Below are 21,200 nucleotides of genomic sequence, written 5' to 3' on the forward strand. Positions count from 1 at the left end.
CGACTTCTACCCCCCTGTATTCCAGTCCACTAGATATAAAGGCTAGCATTCCATCAGCCTTTGTGATTAATATCTGTACCTGTTCATGACATTTTAATGATCCATGTATCTGGGCCCCCAAGACGCTTTGGAACCTCCACTGTTTCTAGCTGTTCACAATTTTAAAAGTATCCTGTTCTATACTTTAGGTCCAAATGGATGACCTGGCATTTGCCTACATGGAAATTCATCTGCCACGGTTTTGCCCATTCACTTAATCTATTAATATCTCACTGTAATTTTATGCTTCCAGCTATACTGCTTACAATGCCGCTCATCTTTGTGTCATTGGTAAATCTGGATATGTGGCTTTTTATCCCATTATCTAAGTTGCTAATATATACAGTGAACAGTTGCAGTCCCAACACAGATGCTTGCGGGAAATCACTTCTTTCCAATTAGACCTTTGTTTTATTCGTTGTTGGGAAGTGAGCATCACTATCAAAGACAGCAATTATTGCCCATCCCGAATTGCCCATTATCCCTACTCTCCATCTCCTGCTGTTTGAGCCAATTTCCTAATCAGGTTAATAATTTGCCTTCAAATTCCACGAGCTTCAAATTTAGCAAACAATCTCTTATAAGGGACTTTATCAAATGCCTTCTGGAAGTCCATATAAACAACATCCATAGATATTCCCCTGTCCACTATTTTAGTCACCTTTTCAAAAGATACAATCAGGTTCATCAGGTAGGACCCATCTTTTACAAATCCATCCTTGCTTTTTCTGATCAGTTGATAATTTTCAAGGTGTTTAGTTTCTCTATCCTTAATTATAGACTCTAGTAATTTCCTGACATCAGATGTTATACTAACTGGTCTATAATTCCCTGGTTTCCCTCCCACCTTCCTTAAATAGCAGAGTGACGTGCAATTTTCAAATCCAAAAAATTCTAAATCAAGAGAACTTTGGAAGATTATGATTAGGGCATCTGCAATGTTCTCACCTACTTCCTTTATAACCCTTGGATGGAAACCATCTGATCCTGGGGATTTGTCACTCTTCAGTACCATTATTTTCTCCATTATCTTTATTTTGCTTAAGTTAATTTTGGCGAGACACTGACCGATTCAATATTTTCTTTAGGATGTCTGGCATGCTGTTCTCTTCCTCTACTGTAAATACTGACAAAGTAATTATTCAACATGTCTGCTATTTCCTTATTTTCATTATCAATTTTCAAAGTCCCACATTGCTCCTAACCATCCTTTTTTTCCAACCACAATGGTAAAATGTGTGTTGATTTTGATATCCCTTTCAAGTTTCTTTCATGCTCCCCTTTTTTGTGGCTTTTATTGACTGTTTTGTCATATTTTGCTGTTCTTCGTATCGCTCCCATTCTTCAGGATCAGTGCTATATTTTCTCTTTTTATATACTTTTTCCATTTGGTTTCACATTGTCTTTTATCTCTTTAGTCGTTCATGGATTTTTTTTATCAATTAGAGCTCTTGCCCCTTAAGGGTATAAACATGTTCTGCATGATAATTTTTAAAAATATATCCAACTGATATTCTGCCGTTTTATCCATTAACAGATTTGCCCAGTTTACTGTCGACGGCTTCTGTCTCAACCTATTGAAGTCAGCCTCACCTAAATCTCGAATCTTAGTAGTTGTTTTGTGTTTCTCCCTTTCAAAACACAATCATATTATGATCACTATTAGATAGATGTTCACGTACTGTTTAGCTATTAACTAAATCTGGCTCATTGCACATTACTAAATCTAATATGGTATGTCCCCTTGTGGTCTTTAGGACATAATCGACCTGAATTTTACTAATTGGATGGAAATGCGAGTTGGTGGCACACAGGGGCAGACAGTGGGACTCCCTGTGGGATTTTACTAGCAACTACCGGCTTGCAGGCAGGGGAGCTGGCCAATTAATGACGGTGGGCGGGTCCCAATACCAGCATCTTGCAAGTAGTCGCCATTTTTAAAGGCAAATGCACAGCATTCAGGCAGGTTGAAGACTGAGGCAAGGAGGAGGTATTGACAGCAGAGGAATGGTATCAGAATGAGGAAGGTTATTCCACAATTCAGCAACGCCTCCCTGGAGGCGCTTTAGCGCGCAGAGGAAGGAGACAGGTCCTGTTTCCAGCAGACGGGAGGAGGAGGAGACCAGCAAGTCTCACCAAGAAGGCATGGCTAAAGGTAGCAGACATAAGTAACTGAAGGATCATTGCAAGAACCTGGATCCAGTGCAGGAAGAGATTTAGTGATCCGCGGTGGTGAGTGACACACAGAGTTGCAAACTGGAAGCTCAACACAAGTTAAAAGTGTCCCATGAATTATGAGGCCAGGTGGTAGACCCATACATCAGGCAGCACCAGGCACCAAGGTCCACAATGAGGTGCCCAGTTCACACATATCCTAACCCCACGGTCAGTGATGAGTGAATGCTGCATTGAGATGGCAGACTGCCCACCTCACCATACCATCCCAATGGCAGTGATAGAAATTTACAGTGCCTCAGGGTGACCAGCACAGATGTGCCATGAGACACTGCAGGAGGAGCACACAGAGAATGCCAGGAAGTATCAATGAACCGCAGACAGAGTGCCATTCAACACTGTGCTGAGAACGATGGAGGAAGTGGCCATAGAAATCGGATGGGTCAAGGCAGGGCAGCCTGTCACTGAGGGCCAGGCAGGTGTAGAAACAATGGACTGAGTAAAACAATGGCTGTATGCAACATTTACTCGACCATGTATGAGCTGTGGCAGCTGTGTGGACCTTTAACGCCATTGGAAGCTTCTGACCAAAGGGAGGCACCGGGGGTTGGTTGAAGGAGAAGCTGTTTCACTTAAATCATGTCTCTCCAGTAGGTACTGCAGATGAGAAACAGACCAGAGCTCCTGCCACATTGGAAAGCTCACAGGATGCAAAGCCATCTCAGGATACTGGACATTTCATTCCAGTGCACCTGCCATCAGCACAGATTCACTCATGTGGGTGGGCTTTGTTGCACATCCAGAATGGGTGGCACTATCTGGTAAGCACGGCTCAGATGTACAGGAGGTGGTAACGGAAGCAGTGACACTGTGCCCATTTCCCCTTTGGAGGAGTGAGGAGAGGTCTAGTGATGCTCAGCCTTGGGTGTTCTCAGCAAAGTAACAGATGCTTCAGCAGCAGCAGCAGCATCAAATATCAGAGTTTCCAGAGGCACTGCATTCCCATGTGCAAACCATGTAGCAGTCCATCCATTTCATGAGTGATGCCATAATCTCTGGCATAGGAACACATGGCATTGACCATTGAGAGAATGGACAGACACATGGAGCAGAACACCAGGTGGATGCAAGGGGAAATAAACAGACCTCCACAGGACAGCCTTATTCATGGAGATCAATGGAGCGATAGGTGGATGAGATGGGCCAGCCATGCATCTCCCCATTGTCAGGCACTTAATCACTCCAGGCAACCACAGGGAGTGCATGTGAGGGCTGAAGAGGGGCAGGCTCTAGATATTGGGGGCTCCTCTCAAGGCGCTTCCACAGCTGAAGACAGGGCGGTGGGGATATGGTAGGGAATATGGGGGTTAATGAAGGATTATTATAAATGGGTGGTTGTTGGTCAGCAGAGACTCGGTGGGCTGAAGGGCCTGTTTCAGTGCTGTATCTCTAAATAAATAAATGTCCTTGTGGGGCGATTTGCTGGCGCTATTGGGAAGGGTTTAAACTAACTTGGGAGGCATGAGAGAACCAGAAGGTAATATTAGAGGAAAACCAAGGTGCACAGAGAATTGGGAGAGACAGATAGCCCCACTGTAGGAAATAGTAAGGAATTAGCTGGGGTTAGAGCAAGAGGGACTGTAATAAGGTCTAAATGAGGTTTAGAGTGTATGTATTTGACTGTGTGGTTATTAAGGTTTGTGAGTTGAAAGTGCAGATAGCCACTTGGGAATATGATGTTGTTGGCAGGGAGGGTTCAGATTGGTGGGGGGGGGGGGGGGGGGTGCAGCCCAGCACTGATCCCTGTGATACTCCACTAGTTACAGCTTGCCATCTGGAAAATGACCCATTTATCTCAATCTGTTAGTTAATACTTTTATCCATGCCAATATATCACCCCCAACACCATGAGCTCTTATTTTACCTTTTTATGAGGCACCTTATTGAACGCCAGTGGAGGCTGGGTCATTGAATGAGTTCAAGGCTGAGTTAGACAGATTTCTGATTGACGGAGTCAAAAATTTGGGGGTGGTGCAGGGAGGAAAGTGGAATTAAAGGCCACAATCAGATCAGCCATGATCTTATTGCATGGGAGAGCAGGCTTGAGGGGCTGAATGGCCCCAATCCAAGAGCAGTGAGGTAACAGTATGCCTCTAGTCAAGTGAGGAAGGAGGCATTGTTGGATCGGATTCTGAGGAATGAGGTGGGTCAAGTAAATCAAGTGTCAGTAGGGGAACATTTAGGGGAGATTGACCATAGCATCCTAAGTTTTAGGTTAACTATGGAAAAGGACAAGGAGCTATCCAGAGTAAAACTAATTCTTTAGGGGAGGCCAACGTCAAATGCAGTGAGAACGGATGTGGCGCAGGTAAATTCGAATCAAATTGGCAGGCAGAATGGTCACGGAACAATGGGCTGCCTTGAAGAGGCAATTGTCAAGGTACATTCTCACCAGGGTGAAAAGGTAGGGCAAACAGATCAGGAGAGGCATCAAGTTCATAATACAATTGAGAACCCAACTGAATATAGAAGGCTGAGCAGTATTGAAACAAACAAAATCAAAGCAGCAAAGAGTATGAGAAAAGACTGGTCGCTAACATAAAAGGAATCCAAAAGTCTTTTACAGGTATATAAATAAGAAACTGTTAGTAAAAGGAGGAGTGGGGATGATTAGTGACCCAAAAGGGGATTCACGCATGGAGGAAGGTGCATGGCTGAGGTACTAAGTTAATATTTCACATTGGTCTTTACCAAGGAAGAAAATGCTGCTCAAGTTATGAAGGAAGAGGTAGTTTAGACACTGGATGGGCTAAAAATTGATAGAGGTGGTATTAGGTAAGCTGGCTGTACTTAAAGTTGATAAGTTACAAGGACTGAATGAGATGCATCCAAGGATACCGAAGGAAGTAAGGGTGAAAATTGCAGAAGCACTGGCCATAATTGTCCAATCCTCCTTAGATACAGGAGTGGTGTCAGAGGACTGGAGAACTGCAAATGTTATACCCTTGTTCAAAAAAAAAGGGTGCAAGGACAAGACCAGGAACTACAGACCAGTCAGTTTAACCTCAGTGGTGGGAAAGCTTTGAGAAATTAATTTTGTCCTGAATTACTGTCACTTGGACAAATGTGGATTAATTAAGGAAAGCCAGTGCAGATACTTTAAGGGAAAAATCGTGTTTAACTAACCTGCTTGAGTTTTTTGATGAGATAACAGAGTTGATGAGGGTAATTTTTTTTTTTATTAGAGAGATACAGCACTGAAACAGGCCCTTCGGCCCACCGAGTCTGTGCCGACCATTAACCACCCATTTATACTAATCCTACACTAATCCCATATTCCTACCACATCCCCACCTGTCCCTATATTTCCCTACCACCTACCTATACTAGGGGCAATTTATAATGACCAATTAACCTATCAACCTGCAAGTTTTTGGCATGTGGGAGGATGTGGTGTACACAGACTTCCAAAAGATATTTGATTAAGTGCCACATAACAGGCTGGTCACCAAAAGAATAAAAGGGACAGTAACAAGGAAACAAAATTGGGTGAATGACAGGAATTTTTTATTTTTATTTTTTATTTTATTCATTCATTCATAGGATGTGGGTGTCGCTGGCCAGGCCAGCATTTATTGCCCATCCCCAATTGCCCTAACTGAGTGGCTTGTTAGGCCATTTCAGAGGGCATGTAAGAGTCAACCACATTGCTGTGGGTCTGGAGTCACATGTAGGCCAGACCAGGTAAGGACAGCAGATTTCCCTCCCTTAAAAAGGACATTAGTGAACCAGATGGGTTTTTACAACAATCAACAATGGTTTCATCATTAGACTAGCTTTTTAATACCAGGTTTATTAATTGAATTCAAATTCCACCTTCTGCTGTGGTGGGATTCGAACCCATGTCGCCAGAGCAATACTTAGGGTCTCTGGGTTACTAGTCCAGTGACAATACCACTACGCCACCACCTCCCCAGTGGTTAACTGATGTTCTTCGGACTGGAGGAAGATATATAGTCGGGCTCCTCAGGGGTCCATGTTAGGACCCCTGCTTTTCTTGATCTATATTTATGACCTATATTAATAACACAAAAGTCCGAGTGTATCAAGCCTGTGTCCTCAGTACCTTGCTCTATGGAGAGGCCTGGACAAAATATGTCAGCCAAGAGCGATGTCTCAATTCATTCCATCTTCGCTGCCTCCGGAGAATCCTTAGCATCAGGTGGCAGGACCGTATCTCCAACACAGAAGTCCGAGGCAGCCAACATCCCCAGCTTATACACACTACTAAGCCAGCGGCGCTCGAGATGGCTTGGCCATGTGAGCCGCATGGAAGATGGCAGGATTCCCAAAGACACATTGTACAGCGAGCTAGTCACTGGTATCAGACCCACCGGCCGTCCATATCGCCGCTTTAAAGATGTCTGCAAACGTGACATGAAGTCCTGTGACATGACCACAAGTCGTGGGAATCAGTTGCCAGTGATCGCCAGAGCTGGCGGGCAGCCATTAAGGCAGGCCTAAAGAGTGGCGAGGCGAAGAGACTTAGCAGTTGGCAGGAAGAAAAAAAAAAGCGCAAGGGGAGAGCCAACTGTGTAACATCCCCAGCAACCAATTTTATCTGTAGCACCTGTGGAAGAGTCTGTCACTCTAGAATTGACCTTTATAGCCACTCCAGGTGCTGCTCCACAAACCACTGACCACCTCCAGGCACTTACTCATTGTCTCTCAAGACAAGGAGGCCAAAGAAGATTAATGACCTAGACATGGGTGTACAGGGAACAATTTCAAAATCTGCAGATCACATAAAACCTGGAAGTACTGTGAGGAGGATAGCGATAAACTTCAAAATGCCAGACAGGATGGTGGAATGGGCAGACAAGTGGCAGATGAAATTTAATGCATAAAAGTGTGAAGTGATTCTTTGTGGGAAGAATGAGGAGAAGCAAAATAAAATAAAGGATACAATTCTAATGTGGGTGCAGGAGCAGAGGATCTATGGGTATACATACACAAATCATTGAAGGTGGCAGGGCAGGTTGAAAAAGTGGTTAATAAAATGTACAGGATCCCAGGCTTTCTAAAAAAGGGGCAGAGAACAAGAACAAGGAAGTTATGATATAAACATGTATAAAACACTGGTTTGGCCTAAACTGGGGCAGTGTGTTCAGTTCTGGGCCCCACAATTTGGGAAGAATGTTCAGGCATTGGAGAGAGTACAGAAAAGATTCACAAGAATGGTTTCAGGGATGAGGAATTTCAGTTATGAAGATAGACTGGAAAAGTTGAGACTGTTTTCCTTGGAAAAGGGAGAGGTGATTTGATAGAGGTATTCAAAATCAGGAGTCTGGACACAGTAGGTAGGGAGAAACTGTTCCCATTGACAGAAGGATAAAGAACAAGAGGACACTGATCTAAGGTGTTTGGCAAAAGAAGCAATGGCGACATGAGGAAAAGCTTTTCATGTGGCAAGTGGTTAGGATCTGGAATGCACGGAGGGTGTGGTGGAGGCAGATTCAATTGTGGCTTTCAAAAAGGAATTGGATAATGATCTGAAGTAAAAATGTTTGCAGGGCTACAGGGAAAAGGTAGGGGGAGTGGGAGTAGGCGAGTTGTTCTGGAGAGCTGGTACATGCATAATGGGCCAAATGGCCTCCTTCTGTGCTGTAACCATTCTATGAAGCTCAAGAAAGCATGACAGCTGCATGACCACCAGCTGTGTCATTGGCACGCTGAAGACATGCTTCTGCTACCTGGAACGAGGACATGCCCAGCACCAGACCAGATGCTCACATTGATGATCAGGATGGCAGGGATGTCTTACTAGCTCAAAAGGGTTCAGATAGTCACTCACACTGGGCCAAAGAAACTATCCCATCCCTTGAACATCTCCCACTCATCTCACACAAAGAAGTCCTGTAAACAATTGTACTCATTGTAAATTCTACACCCCCATTTGTCCCCGTCAATTCACGTCTTTACATTCATCAACAAGCCACTGAAAAGGTGAGTTACCAGCCAGCGACCAACACTAGATAACACTGGAAGTGGTGCAACTGAATAAATTACGTGCCATGATAACAAGAGGAAATTTAACAGAACATTTTTGTCAAACATCCATGTACATACCCTTAGTGATTTACATTTTTTTTTTAGTTAATCTAGAACTCCTAGGAGGTAGTGGCAGGCTGCTCAGATCCCTCTTCTGATTTCTCTGATGCTTTCGGCTCTCTCCCACTACTGACCCAAAGACCTGACCAGTCCCACAACTGACCTGTATCTCTGGCCAGATGCACCATTTCACACATGGATACAGTCTTAAAAATAAATAGCCCACCCAATTGTTTGGAGTAGGAAATGAAGAGTTATAGAAGGGAGGAGAGGCAGTTAAAATATGAAATAAATCAAAGGAAATCTAACCTTGGAAGAACCAGAAGTTCCCCGCTGCATCCTCAAATCCTGCATCGATGTGGTCAGGGATTGCCCACCAGTGGCGGGAGGCCAGTGCCGGGTAACCGGGCTGCAGGTGTCTGTCTCTCAATCTCCACACGTACTTGGATTTAAAAAAGAAGAGCTCTCCACGGATCATTGACACTGCATCAAAGTCAGTCTCACAGGCATCTGGCTGCAAATGGTGAATAGGTGACAGTTTGTTATACAGCTTCTGTATTAATGGTCGTCACTCTCTACATACCTGGATGGGTGCAGCTCCAACGCTCAAGAAGCTCGCCACCATCCAGGACAAAGCAGCCCGCTTGATTGCCATCCTATCCACAAACATTCACTCCCTTCACCACCAATGCAGTTTCAGCAGTGTGTACGATCTACAAGATGCACTGCAGCAATGCACCAAGGCTCCTTCAACAGTACTTTCCAAACCCACATCCTCTACCATCTAGAAGGACAAGGGCAGCAGATGCATGGGAACACCACCACCTGCAATTTCCCCTCCAAGTCACACACCATCCTGACTTGGAACTATATCGCCGTTCCTTCACTGTCGCCGGGTCAAAATCCTGGAACTCCCTTCCTAACAGCACTGTGGGTGTACCTACCCCACATGGACTGCAGCAGTTCAAAGAAGGTACTCACTACCAACCTCTCAAGGGCAATTAGGGATGGGCAATAAATGCTGGCATTGCATTAGGAGAATAAAAAGGAAATATTTTCTCCAATCCTCTCCTGAAGGCACAGAAGTGAGCTGGAATGTGAGTGGCCTTTTTATTTTTAAAAAAATGAGACTGAACAGTAAAGGTTGTCTGGCTGTTCAAGGACCGGGTCTCTCAGCCAATGCTTACACGCAAACACTTTCCAGCACAGAATGGTGAACGGGAACAGGAGCAGAAACCCTGGATGATTTCCTCTTTCTTGCCCCCAATCCAAGGGCAGTGAGGTAAACACAATGCCCCATGTGAGATCATTTAGCTCAGAACACAAGAATTAGGAGGAGAAGACCATGCGGCCCATCGAGCCTGCTCCACCATTCAATATGATCGTGGCTGACCTTAGGCTTCAACTCTATTTTCCCTGCCCATTCGCTATATCCCTTGATGCCCTGAGACACCAAAAATCTGTCTATCCCAGCCTTAAATGTATTCAATGATGGAGTATCCACAATCCTCTGGGATCAGACTGCAGTCTTTCCTGGATAAGGCTCAGTAACAGTGGGAGGTGCCCCAAATTGTATACGGATATGGACTGGCGTTAGAGGAAGCAGTCAGATTCTAATGGTGGCCAGTGAGTGTAGGTTGGAATCAGTGCCCAATGTACATCAGCCTGTGGAAGAATGGAATAAGCACAAATGATCTAAAGCCTACAACTTCAGTTAGAAACTGACCCAGCAACTTCCAGAACAGGTTAATTCTCATCATGTCAGTTGTGAGCTGGTCCTCCTATTCCTAATACCTATCCTCTAGAACCCAATCGAGCATTGCTATATGGGACTTGACACTGGTTTTGAGGCATCAGTGAAAATGTTGGCTCCAATCATTGAAGAGACAAGGTGGGCCAGCTCCAACCTCTAAAATAACTGGCCAGTTGGTCAATGTGGTACCTCTGTGGGCATAGCCAATAACTTTTGGCGAAGACCGATCAATGCCTTCACTGTATTGTAGAGACTTGTCTGTAACTCCGACAGAAATCTCTGTGCAAAAAGCAGGGTTTCCAGTGAAGTTCTGGCAGGGGAACAGGAACAGATCTGGGGAAAATTCCCAGCCGAACAAATGCTGAAACTGTCTGACTCATGGAGGCAGGGGTTAAACCCCATTTATTTACAGGTCCCTCAGATCTTGATATTTTAAAATGTTGAAAGGATTTGATAGAAAGAAACTATCTACCCTATTTCCTCTGGTGGGAGAGAGTCCAGAACAGGGGGACATAACCTTAACACTAGAGCCAAGCTGTTTAGGAGTGGAAACAGAAGCAAACAAAGGCTAGTGAAATCTGGCACTCTCTCCTTCAAAAGTTTGTGGTTGCGAAGGGACAATTGAAGATTTTTAGACGAAGATAGATTTTGTTAGGTAAGGGAATCAAGGGATAAAGAGCAAAAGGAGGGTAAATGGAGTTGAAGTACAGATCAGCCATGATTTAATTGAATGACAGAACAGGCCGAAAGACCTCCTCTTGTCCCTATGGTGCTATGTCTGTAAGCTTTTTGTACCTTGTTTCCACGATGGTCAACCCAGGGTAGATCATTGGTTTCCGTGTCTGGATTGAAGTGCTCGACCTCATTGTAGCGAGGGCTGCCGTATAAATACTGTATCCCTTGCTTGTCATCTTCTGCCAGACTCAGTGGGTAGCGGAAAGTGTAATAAGGTGACATCAAGGATTTCGGGACTCTTGAGTGTTGTAGGCCAAGGGCATGGCCAAACTCGTGGGCTGCTACTTGAAGGAGATCAGTACCTGTCCATAGAATAGAAGCAAGAATGTCACCATGGTCTGGTGCTCAATACAACAGGCAGTGACTTTCACAGCAGTCTTTGTCCTTGGTTCTCCTAAAGGCCCCTGGAGCCTAATACCCAACTTACCCCCCCACCAATGGATACCCAGCTCACACTTTTCATGAACGAGCCTGGAAGTGAATGTTAATAGGCTATTGCACCAAACCAGCCCCACTCAATATCTTGCACAAGCATCCACAAAACTCTCTCAAACACCCACCCAGTCTACCACAAAACCCAAAGACACACCAACTCCCCCCACCCCCCACCCTAGGAGAGGAATCCAAAAGGTCAACCTCCGGTAAGATTATGCAGGAGCAGCCAAGCATCACCAGCAGTATTGGGACCTGCGTTTGGTCCTGACCTCAGAAATTTTCAAAGGCAGTAAGATTCCACCCAGTCACACACAGACACCAGGAGTCACAAGGTGGTGATCAGGAGCAGAATTATTGGCTGATTTGACTCCCTTGTAGTCCAGTGCTCTGAACACAGGCAGTGAACCAGTTGAATGCAGATCTCGGACCAATTTTGTCTTATAACAAGATTTTCAATAATGTACCACATGGCCCTAGTCCTCCGGCCTGCCACCTGCAGTAGTAATTCCCCAATCTAGAACTCTTGCTGCACAATTTCAACACTATGAAAGGTCAGACTTGAAACATTGGCTGGAATTTAATGTTGGGCGGGAAGCCTTACCCACCAGCTGAAAAGTCTGTGACGAGCCCGTCTCTGCTGGGCCTGGGGAGTCATGCAGAGATTTTTCGCACTGAATTGGTCTTCGGTGGGACTACCACCTCCTTGAGGCAGGCAGTCCCACCTAATAGAGCTGCTGGCCAGTGGGCTGGCAGCTTAGTCCCAGCAAAGCATAGGCTACTGCTGGGACTACATCCAATCAACGGCAGGAGAAGGAAGCATGGCCACAGAAAGCAGGAAAGTTTTTGGGGCTTCACCTGGGACAAGGGAGAGTGGAGGGTTGTGTGTTTTGTGCGTGGTTAGGTCTTCGGGGGTGGCCAATCAGGAGGGCCCCCTCCCACAGTCCACAAGAATGCTGCCAGGTTTTACCTGGTGGTGTTCTTGGGGACTTTGCTGTCCAGCCGACAGGAAAATACCAGTGTTGGCAGTGGGATATCCTCAAGTGGCAGTTAATTGGCCACTTAAGAGTCTTCTTTGGCCTGGGGTGGGCTGTTTCTCAGAGGCGGGAAGGCATAGAGAACGTCACCTCCCGCCTCGCACTCAATTTTTTGGCCTAATCTTGTTTGTGAGCTGGGGGGTGGCGCGCCATAAAATTCTGCCTATTAATTCAGTTTCTCTCAACAAATGCTACCAGACCTGCTGAGTATTTACAGCACTTTGTTTTTACAAAGTAATTCTTGACAACGCAGCCAGCCACTAATGTCAGACTACGCCAAGATACGCGCATGCGCAAACTGCTCTGTGTTGCCAGGACTGGTTGGCGCATGCGCAGATGACATAGTGTAATGTGGGCGGGGGGGGGGGGGAAAGTGAAGTGGAGGGGGGCAAGCAGTCAGAGAACGGCCGAAGACCTTGGTGGCCGCTGGTTCAGGTGCCCCCCCCACCCCACCCGCTCTCCCTGGCCACTCGCTCCTTGCTTTCCACACCCCCGCTCGCTCGTGCTGCCCCCTCACCACCAACCCTCCCCCCTTCCCCCACCCCCTCCTCCCGCCCACTCTCTGGCCATTGTGTGCTGCCATGAGTTTACATTGCCTTTGTGACTATTTGAGCAGCACCATCTTTAGTCCTGGCAGCTGCCTGGCATTGCAGATTGACGTTTTAGTGGAACAGGCTGCATATGCACGTGTGCCAGTGCAGCACCTAGTGGTTGCATTGTCAGCAAATGCAGCCTCGTTTTTATTTCAAACCTCTTATTGGTTTGCATTCGCTGGCAGTACTTGGGCACAGGGTTGGGCATTGCAAGAGGTGGCTGAGATGAGGAAGCCATTGGCGCCTCCAACTCTCTCGGTGGTCTACTTTTTAAAAAATGTTTATGGGATGTCAGCATTTATTTATTGCCCTCCTCTGCCCAGGTGGTTGTCAGGATGACCCTCAGTGACTCTCACTTGCCCAATGTATTATGCCTATTGCGAGCTCACCTACCCTTGTTACTGTCGGTGGTCCACAGCTCGTCATAGTCAAAGTGTATGTTTCCAGCCTGAGGGGTTTGGGGGTAGAAGGCATGTGCCAGCACTCCACCAGGGCCATCAAATGGCAGGTTATCTCCATGCCAATACCTGCAAAGTGAGAAAGAGATGCTGACAGGTTGTTTTTCAACAGAAAATGGGAGACCAAGAAACCAACAATAAATCACACTAAAAGGTCATGGCATTCCCAGATCACTGTTGCCATGAAAACATAGCAATCTCTTTACAGTGCAGTATTAACAGCAGGACCCCCCCCCCCCCCCACTCCACCCCCAGAAAGAATGCAGTCCTCACTAAGATTCCTAGGGTCAGCTCAATACTGAGCAATGGAAGGAGGGAGAGAATGATGACGTGGAAGAGGAAGGAGGAAATTGTTGATGACGACCATCACATTCCATAGGTCGACACTAATTTTGCCAATGTCAGAACCTTCCATTTCCACACACTAACATAGAAACTGGGTGGGAGCATGGTGGCCAGAGGGGTGGTGGAGGAGAAAAGTCCATCTGCTGACTCAGAGCACAAGGGAGATTATGCAGCAGGCAGAGTCAAAGGACTGGACCTGTTCCACAGCTGTTCTTGGCCCAGGAGCTGGTGGACCTGGATCTCATAGGTGCTATGCTATATACTGGGATTTCCGATGGAGCAGCACATCTATGTGCAGAACCCTTTCACAGGAGATGGAAAACATCTGCTTTGTGGTCACACCCAAATCCACAACTCACCTATGCAGCAACATTAGGAAAATTTTGTTCTGAAGGGTCACTAACCTGAAATGTTAACTCTGCTTCTCTCTCCACAGATGCAGCCAGACCTGCTGAGTATTTCCAGCATTTCTTGTTTTTATTAGGGAAACTTTACTTTCATTACAAGTATCAGTGGCGTCTGTGACCAGCAGCCCCCAGTGCTCCCTCCCCTTCCCACCTAGTCCTGGGGACTGGCATGACAGACATCATTGCAGCTTTCTGACACGACAGACATCATTGCAGCTTTCTGACACTGCGACCAGATTACAGGAGATTCTCAGGATCGGGTAGGAACTATTAGATCGCAAAAAAAAAAGGTCACAGAATTGGGGATAGCTTTGTGACATGGGTTGGAAATTAATTGGGATGTAGGAGGCACAGCAGACATAAAAGGGAATGTTTTCTGATTGGGTGGGATGTGAGTACCCAGGGTCTGTACTGGGGCCTTAGTTTTTCAAATTTATCAAAGACTTGAATAAATGAAGGAGTAGAGAAACTTGTATGTACAAGTTTGCAGCTAACGAAGTCAGTAGCGACAGTGAGATTTGTAGATGGGAGCAGAAAGATACAAAGAGACAGAGACAGCAAGTGGGCAAAACTGTGGCAGATGGAGTTTTATGTTGGAAAGTGCGAGGTCTTCCACTTTGAATCAAAGATAGAAAGATCAGAGTATTTTTCTATAATAGACTGGATAGGGATAAAAAGTAATGTAAAATGCTGATGGAATGTTGGGTTTTACTTTAAGGGGTTGGAATCTGAGGAGAGGGAGCGATGCTTCATTTATACAAAGCCTTGCTTAGGCCACACCTGGAATATAGTGGTCAGTACTGCACCACAAAGGATTTATTGGCCTAGAGGAGAGTGCAGTGCAGATTCACCAGAATAATACCAGGGCTCAGAGGGTTAAAATGAGCACAGGCTGCATAAGCCAGGCTTGTATTCCCTAGCGTATAGATGGTTAAGGCATTTAAAATGTCAAGGCAATGACTCGATTTTAAAATCATACTGGTTTTCAAATTCCTCCATATTTCTATAATCTCCTCCAGCTCTACGAGATTTCTGCAATTGAATTCCAATTTCTTGCACATTCCCTGATTTTACTCACTCTGTTATTGGTGGACCTGCCATCAGCTGCCAAGGCCCCAAGCTCTGGAATGTCCTTCATAAACATCTTCACCTTGCTATCTCTCCATCCTTCTTAAAACCTACCTCCTTGACCATGTTTTTGGTCACATAGGAACATGAAGAGGCCATTTAGCCCCTTAAACCTGTCCTGCTATTCAATAAGATCAAAGCTGAACTGAGACCTACCTCTATATTCCTGAATACCTTTGGTTTCTCTCCATGTACCCTGTCTATTAATAGCTTGAAAACTTCAATCAAATCACCCCTTAACTTTCTAAATTCTAGGGAATACAAGCCTTGTTTGTTTAATCTCTCCTGGTAGATTGACCCTGGGAGTCCAGGCATTATTCTAGTAAATCTGCGATACACTAGATACCCAGAGCTGCTCACAATACTCAAGGTGTGGTCTAACCAGGGCTTTTGTACAGCTGTAACATGGCTTCTACCACCTTGTATTCTAGTCCATTAGCCTTTTTGATCATTTCCTGTACCGGTTCATGATATTTTAATGATCAATGTACCTGGACAACCTGCACCCCCCCCACCACCACCCACCAAAGACTCTTTGGAACATCCACTGTTTGCAGCTTTTCACCATTTTAGGTGATGACCTCACATTTGCCTACATTGAGATCCATCAGCCACAGTTTTGCCCATTTACTCAATGTATTAATATCTCACTGTAAGCAGTATAGATGGAAGTGAAAAATTACAATGCCACCTAACTTTGTGGAATTGGCAAATTTGGATAGGTGGTTTCATTCCACCATGCAAGTAAAGAATATATCGAATCATTGAGGTCCTAACACAGATCCTTGTGAAACATCACTAGTCACATCCTGCTAATTAGAGTATTTGCCCATTAACCCTACTCTGTCTCCTTCTGCTTGGAGAATTTCCTAATCAGCTCAATAATTTGTTTTCAATTCCATGAGCTTCAATTTTAGCAACAGTATTATGAAGGAAAGAACAAACTAAACACTAGTGGGGCTCCACGGATGAATAAAGACATAAAGGGACAGGATCAATCACAGAATCACAAAATAATACAGTGCAGAAGAGGCCCTTCGGCCCATCGAGTCTGCACCGATGCATTAAAGACACTATCTATCTGCAGTGCCAGTTCAGCCTCCTCTGACGGAGCTTGTTTGGCCATGGATCGGGTCACCAGAGTCAGGAAAAGTGCCTGGGACCTTTTCCTGTAACTGCCAAGTCTCCCTGACCTCTCAGTCTCTCTAAAACCCCTAAGGAAGCTACCACCTTCACCCCTGCCAGATCTCACCATTATGGATGTGGCTACTCTACATCCAGAGGCTAGCCCTCCAAGAACTATCTCTGCCAAGGTAGTGGTGGAGGGGCTAACCCAATTCTTCACCTGATCATGGGCTGCCTGCTGAGATCCAATCTTGGCATAACATAGCTAAAGTCCTCAGCCTCACCCACAGTCACATGGGGCTTTGGAGCAGTACCACCAGACCCTAAAGACAATAATCAGGGCATACTGCTACAAGTACCCCATGGCTGCGATTTCTTCTATCAGAGACTCACTCAATGAGTCCACTGGCTTTAGTTCCTTTGAATTAGTTTATAAACACGAGTCCTCTAAGTCAAGGAAGGGTTTTTGGGACCCATGGACAATTAGACGACATCTCCAGCTTCTGAGAATGACTCACGAGAGCCTATGAGGTGGCTCAGGAACACCTAAAAACCTCCCAGACAGCAATAAAAAAAAAAAAGTCAGGTGGATAAACATGCCAAGGTCAGCACATTTCAGCCCAGAGACCATGTGTTAGTGCTATTACCAATGCAGGGAGAACCATTCTGGCAATAGTACTGAAGACCTGTGCTCCAGAACTTGCTGCGCCCCTAGCCAAGCTGTTCCAGTACAGCTACAACACTGGCATCTATCCGGTAAAGTGGAAAATTGCCCAGGTATGTTTTGTACACAAAAAGCAGGACAAGTCCAACCCAGCCAATTACCGCCTCAGTCTACTCTCAATCAGTAATGTGATGGGAGGGGTCATCAACAGTGCTTAGCAATAACCTGCTCGGTGATGCTCAGTTTGTGTTCTGCCAGGGCCAGCTCCTGACTTCATTACAGCCTTGGTTCAAACATAGATAGAAGAGCTGAACTCAAGAGGTGAAGTGAGAATGCCTGCCCTTGACATCAAGGCAGCATTTGACAGAGTATGACATCGAGGAGCCCTAGCAAAACTAAAGTCAATGGGAATCAGGGGGAAACTCTCCGCTGGTTGGAGTCATACCTAGCACAAAGGAAGATGGTTGTTGAAGGTCAATCATCTCAGCTCCAGGACATCACTGCAGAAGTTCCTCAGGGTAGTGTCCTAGGCCCAACAATCTTCAGCTGTTTCATCAATGACCTTCCCTCCAGCAGAAGGCCAGAAGTGGGGATGTTGGCTGATGATTGTACAATGTTCAGCAGCATTCGCAATTCCAGATAATGCAGCAGCCTGTGTCCATATGGAGCAAGACCCAGACAACATCCAGGCTTGGGCTGATGTGGCAAGGAACATTTGCGCCAAATAAGTGCTAGGCAACGACCATCTCAAGCGAGAGAGCAAATCTAACCATCTCCCTTGACGTTCAACAGTCTTACCATCGCTAAATCCCCCAGTATCCTGGGGGTCACCATTGACCAGAAACTGAACTGGACCAGCCGAAATGCTGTGGCTACAAGAGCAGGTCAAAGAACCCCAGACGGCTTATTCCAGTTCCGGATGATGCCCTTTGAATTAAGAACTGCCCTAGCCACCTTCCAAGGCTGATGAACCAGGTAGTGGTTGGCCTTCCCGACTGTGTAGTGTACCTGGATGATCTGTTAGTGTACAGTGACACCTGTGGGGGGGGGGGGGCAGCCACTGAAGAAGCCCGCTCTGAAGGTTACAGTCAGCTGACTGAGTGGTAAATCTTGCAAGGAGAGTTCGCTGAAGCTCAAGTAACCTACTTAGGGCATATTGAGTCAAGAGCGTTGCCAAGAAAAGCAATGATACAGGCACTGATAAATTTTCCTGTCCCCGTGACCAAATGGGAAATCATGATATTTTTGGGGGATGTGTGGGTTTTACTGGAAGTTTGGGACAAACTACAGCACTATTGCTGCACCACTGACAGACTTGTTACAGAAAGAAGGAAAGGTAGTGTAGTCAGGGAGGTGCCAAACAGCTTGACAGAGGCTGAAAGCCATCTTAAATCATCAAACCAGTGCTGGCAGCTCCAAACTTTAACAAACCATTTAAAGTGGCAGTGGATGCTAGTGACCAAGGGGTAGGTGCCGTCCTGATCCAAGACGATGAGTCAGGCATTGAGAGATCAGTTGGGTATTTCTCCAAAAAAATTGAACATACATCAAAAGGAGATACTCCACTGTGGAGAAGGAAGCCCGGAATTGTTGCTGGCTCTCAAAAACTTTGAGGGGAAGATGTCCAAAATGGATAGGGAGACGTAGCTTATACCAACCACAATCCTTTAACCTTTATAGAAAAATTCAAAAACCATAATGTGAGGCTTTTTCATTGGAACCTGCTTCTGCAACCTTACCCACCTAAAGATCATCCACATTGCAGGGAAAAACAAGGTGATAGCTGACACTGCATCCAGGGTTTAGTTCAGCACGGAATCAACCCAAATAGAAAAAAACTAGAGCATGGATATGACAGTGAGACTGATGAGTATGTATGTACAGTTTCTTTTTAATTTGTGGCCTCAATGAAATGTTCCTGTTGTCACATTTCATTTCGCATGCTGGGGAGGTGTTATGTCAATCGGTTTTGTTGAATGATAATTTTCTTTAATCCACTGACTAGAGATCTGAACTTTTAAAAAAAAAAACGACATCAAGAGACAAGCTGCCAGCAAAGTCATCCTTTCAGCTTAAGATGATTACCTAGTTTGCTACACTATATCCTGCACTGTAATGCTTGTGAGGAGAGAGATGAAATGTCTGCTAAGTCCCCAGCAAGAACCAAGACCCAGACAGTTTAAAGGAACTACCTGTTCTCTCAGCAAGAAGAAATATGGCTAACTGCTATGTTTGAATCGTTGAGTGACTCATGTGATAAGCCCCCTCCCTGTCTGTAGTTTTAAGTTAGTGTTTTCTCTACAGCAGAGGAGAAGTAACTGGACTCGAACATGTGCAGACCCTAAATGGCATTTCCCCCCCCCCCTCTCTCCATTCCAGCTTGAAAGCTTTCAAATCCTACCTGTGGACTGACCAACTTTGCATACTCCGGCTACAATCAAACTCCATTGGAGGAACCCATCTGCATCGCTATCTCCAAGAGACACAGAACCAGTCAGTTACCTCTTCAAACTAAAAGCCTCAGGACCACTGAATTCAGCTGTAAGCCAACTGAATCAAACTCCAGACTGTATAATACATTTTGGTAGGAAGAATAGGGAGGTCACTATTACTTGGAAGGTGCAAGTCTAGGTGGAGTGGAGGAAAAAAAAAAAGGGATCTTGGATACAAATACACCAATCACTAAAAGTTACACCACAGGTTAGCAAGGCATGACAAATGAAATGGAAGGGTTGTGAGGCAACTCATGATTGTATTGAAGGAAACTGATCTCCTTTGCAGAGTTTGTATTTTTTGACTTGGTGCTGTTTGAAACTGTTTGGTAATGTATTTTTTAAAAAAAAGAAGATTTTTATGAATAAAGTATATTTTGGAAATAAAAAAAGGTTAGCAAGGCCATAAAAAAAGCAAACCAAGCACTAGGCTTTATTTCTAGAGGGATAGAATAAAAACCAGAAAGGTTATGCTGAAGCTGTATTGAACCTTGGTTACACCACATTTAAGAATGTTGTATGCAGTTCTAGTCACCATAATATAAAAAGGATAGAGGCATGAGAGAAAGTGCAGAGAAGATTTACAATGATATCACAAATGTGTGGGTATACATATTAGGAAAGGATGAACAGGTTGGGTCAGTTTTCTCTTGAAAAAAGACTGAGGGGTGACCTAATAGAGATCTTTAAAATTATGAAAGGTTTTGATAGAGTGGATACAGAGAGAATGTTTCCACTTGTGGGGAACAGCATAAGTAGAGGCCAATGTAAGATAGTCACCAAGAAATCCAATAGGGAATTCAGAAGAAACTTTGTTATCCAAAGAATGGTGAGAATGTGGAACTCCGTACCAATGGGAGTGGTTGAAGCGAATAGTATAAAATGCATTTAAGGAGGAGCTAAACAAGTATATACAGGCAGAGAGATCTGGGCGTACAGGTCCACAGGTCACTGAAAGTGGCAACACAGGTGGATAAGGTAGTCAAGAAGGCATACGGCATGCTTGCCTTCATCGGTCGGGGCATAGAGTATAAAAATTGGCAAGTCATGCTGCAGCTGTACATAACCTTAGTTAGGCCACACTTACAATATTGCGTACAGTTCTAGTCGCCGCACTACCAGAAGGACGTGGAGGCTTTGGAGAGAGTACAGAAGAGGTTTACCAGGATGTTGCCTGGTCTGGAGGGCATTAGCTATGAGGAGAGGTTGGATAAACTCGGTTTGTTTTCACTGGAACGACAGAGGTGGAGGGGCGACCTGATAGAGGTTTACAAAGTTATGAGCGGCATGGACAGAGTGGATAGTCAGAAGCTTTTTCCCCAGGGTGGAAGAGTCAGTTACTCGGGGTCATAGGTTTAAGGTGTGAGGGGAAAAGTTTAGAAGGGATGTGCGAGTCATGTGACTGTTAAATTTTGTTTGATAATGTTCTGAAGCACCTTTCAACCTTTAACTATTTGAAAGCACTATATAAATGCAAGTTGTTGTAAAGGAATTTGATAGATACAGGGAAACTATTTCCTCTGATGGAAGAGGCCAGAACAAGAGGGCATAACCTTAAAATTAGAGCTAGAATTTTCATTGGTGATATTAGGACACATTTTTCAAAGGGTAATGGAAACCTGGAACTCTCTCCCCAAAAGGCTGGGGATACAGAGAGACAGTTGGAACTTTCAAGATGGAGACCAATACTCTCAACAAAATCTATC

The 21,200-nt window shown here is 45.1% G+C and overlaps 1 protein-coding gene across 1 annotated transcript in view; it reads right to left on the bottom strand.

Moving 5' to 3' along the window:
- Positions 1–21,200, bottom strand: part of mmp11a (matrix metallopeptidase 11a) — a 66,077-nt gene that overhangs the window by 15,289 nt on the left and 29,588 nt on the right. Inside the window, exons 4-6 of the mRNA XM_068055466.1 lie at positions 13,269–13,402; positions 10,874–11,115; positions 8,635–8,839 (exon numbers count right to left, since the gene is read on the bottom strand). Coding sequence (XP_067911567.1) covers positions 8,635–8,839; positions 10,874–11,115; positions 13,269–13,402 — 581 coding nt within the window. The remainder of the gene's footprint in view (positions 1–8,634; positions 8,840–10,873; positions 11,116–13,268; positions 13,403–21,200) is intronic.

This window comes from Heterodontus francisci, chromosome 23 (genome assembly GCF_036365525.1).
Source record: "Heterodontus francisci isolate sHetFra1 chromosome 23, sHetFra1.hap1, whole genome shotgun sequence".
Classification (NCBI taxonomy): Eukaryota; Metazoa; Chordata; class Chondrichthyes; order Heterodontiformes; family Heterodontidae; genus Heterodontus; species Heterodontus francisci.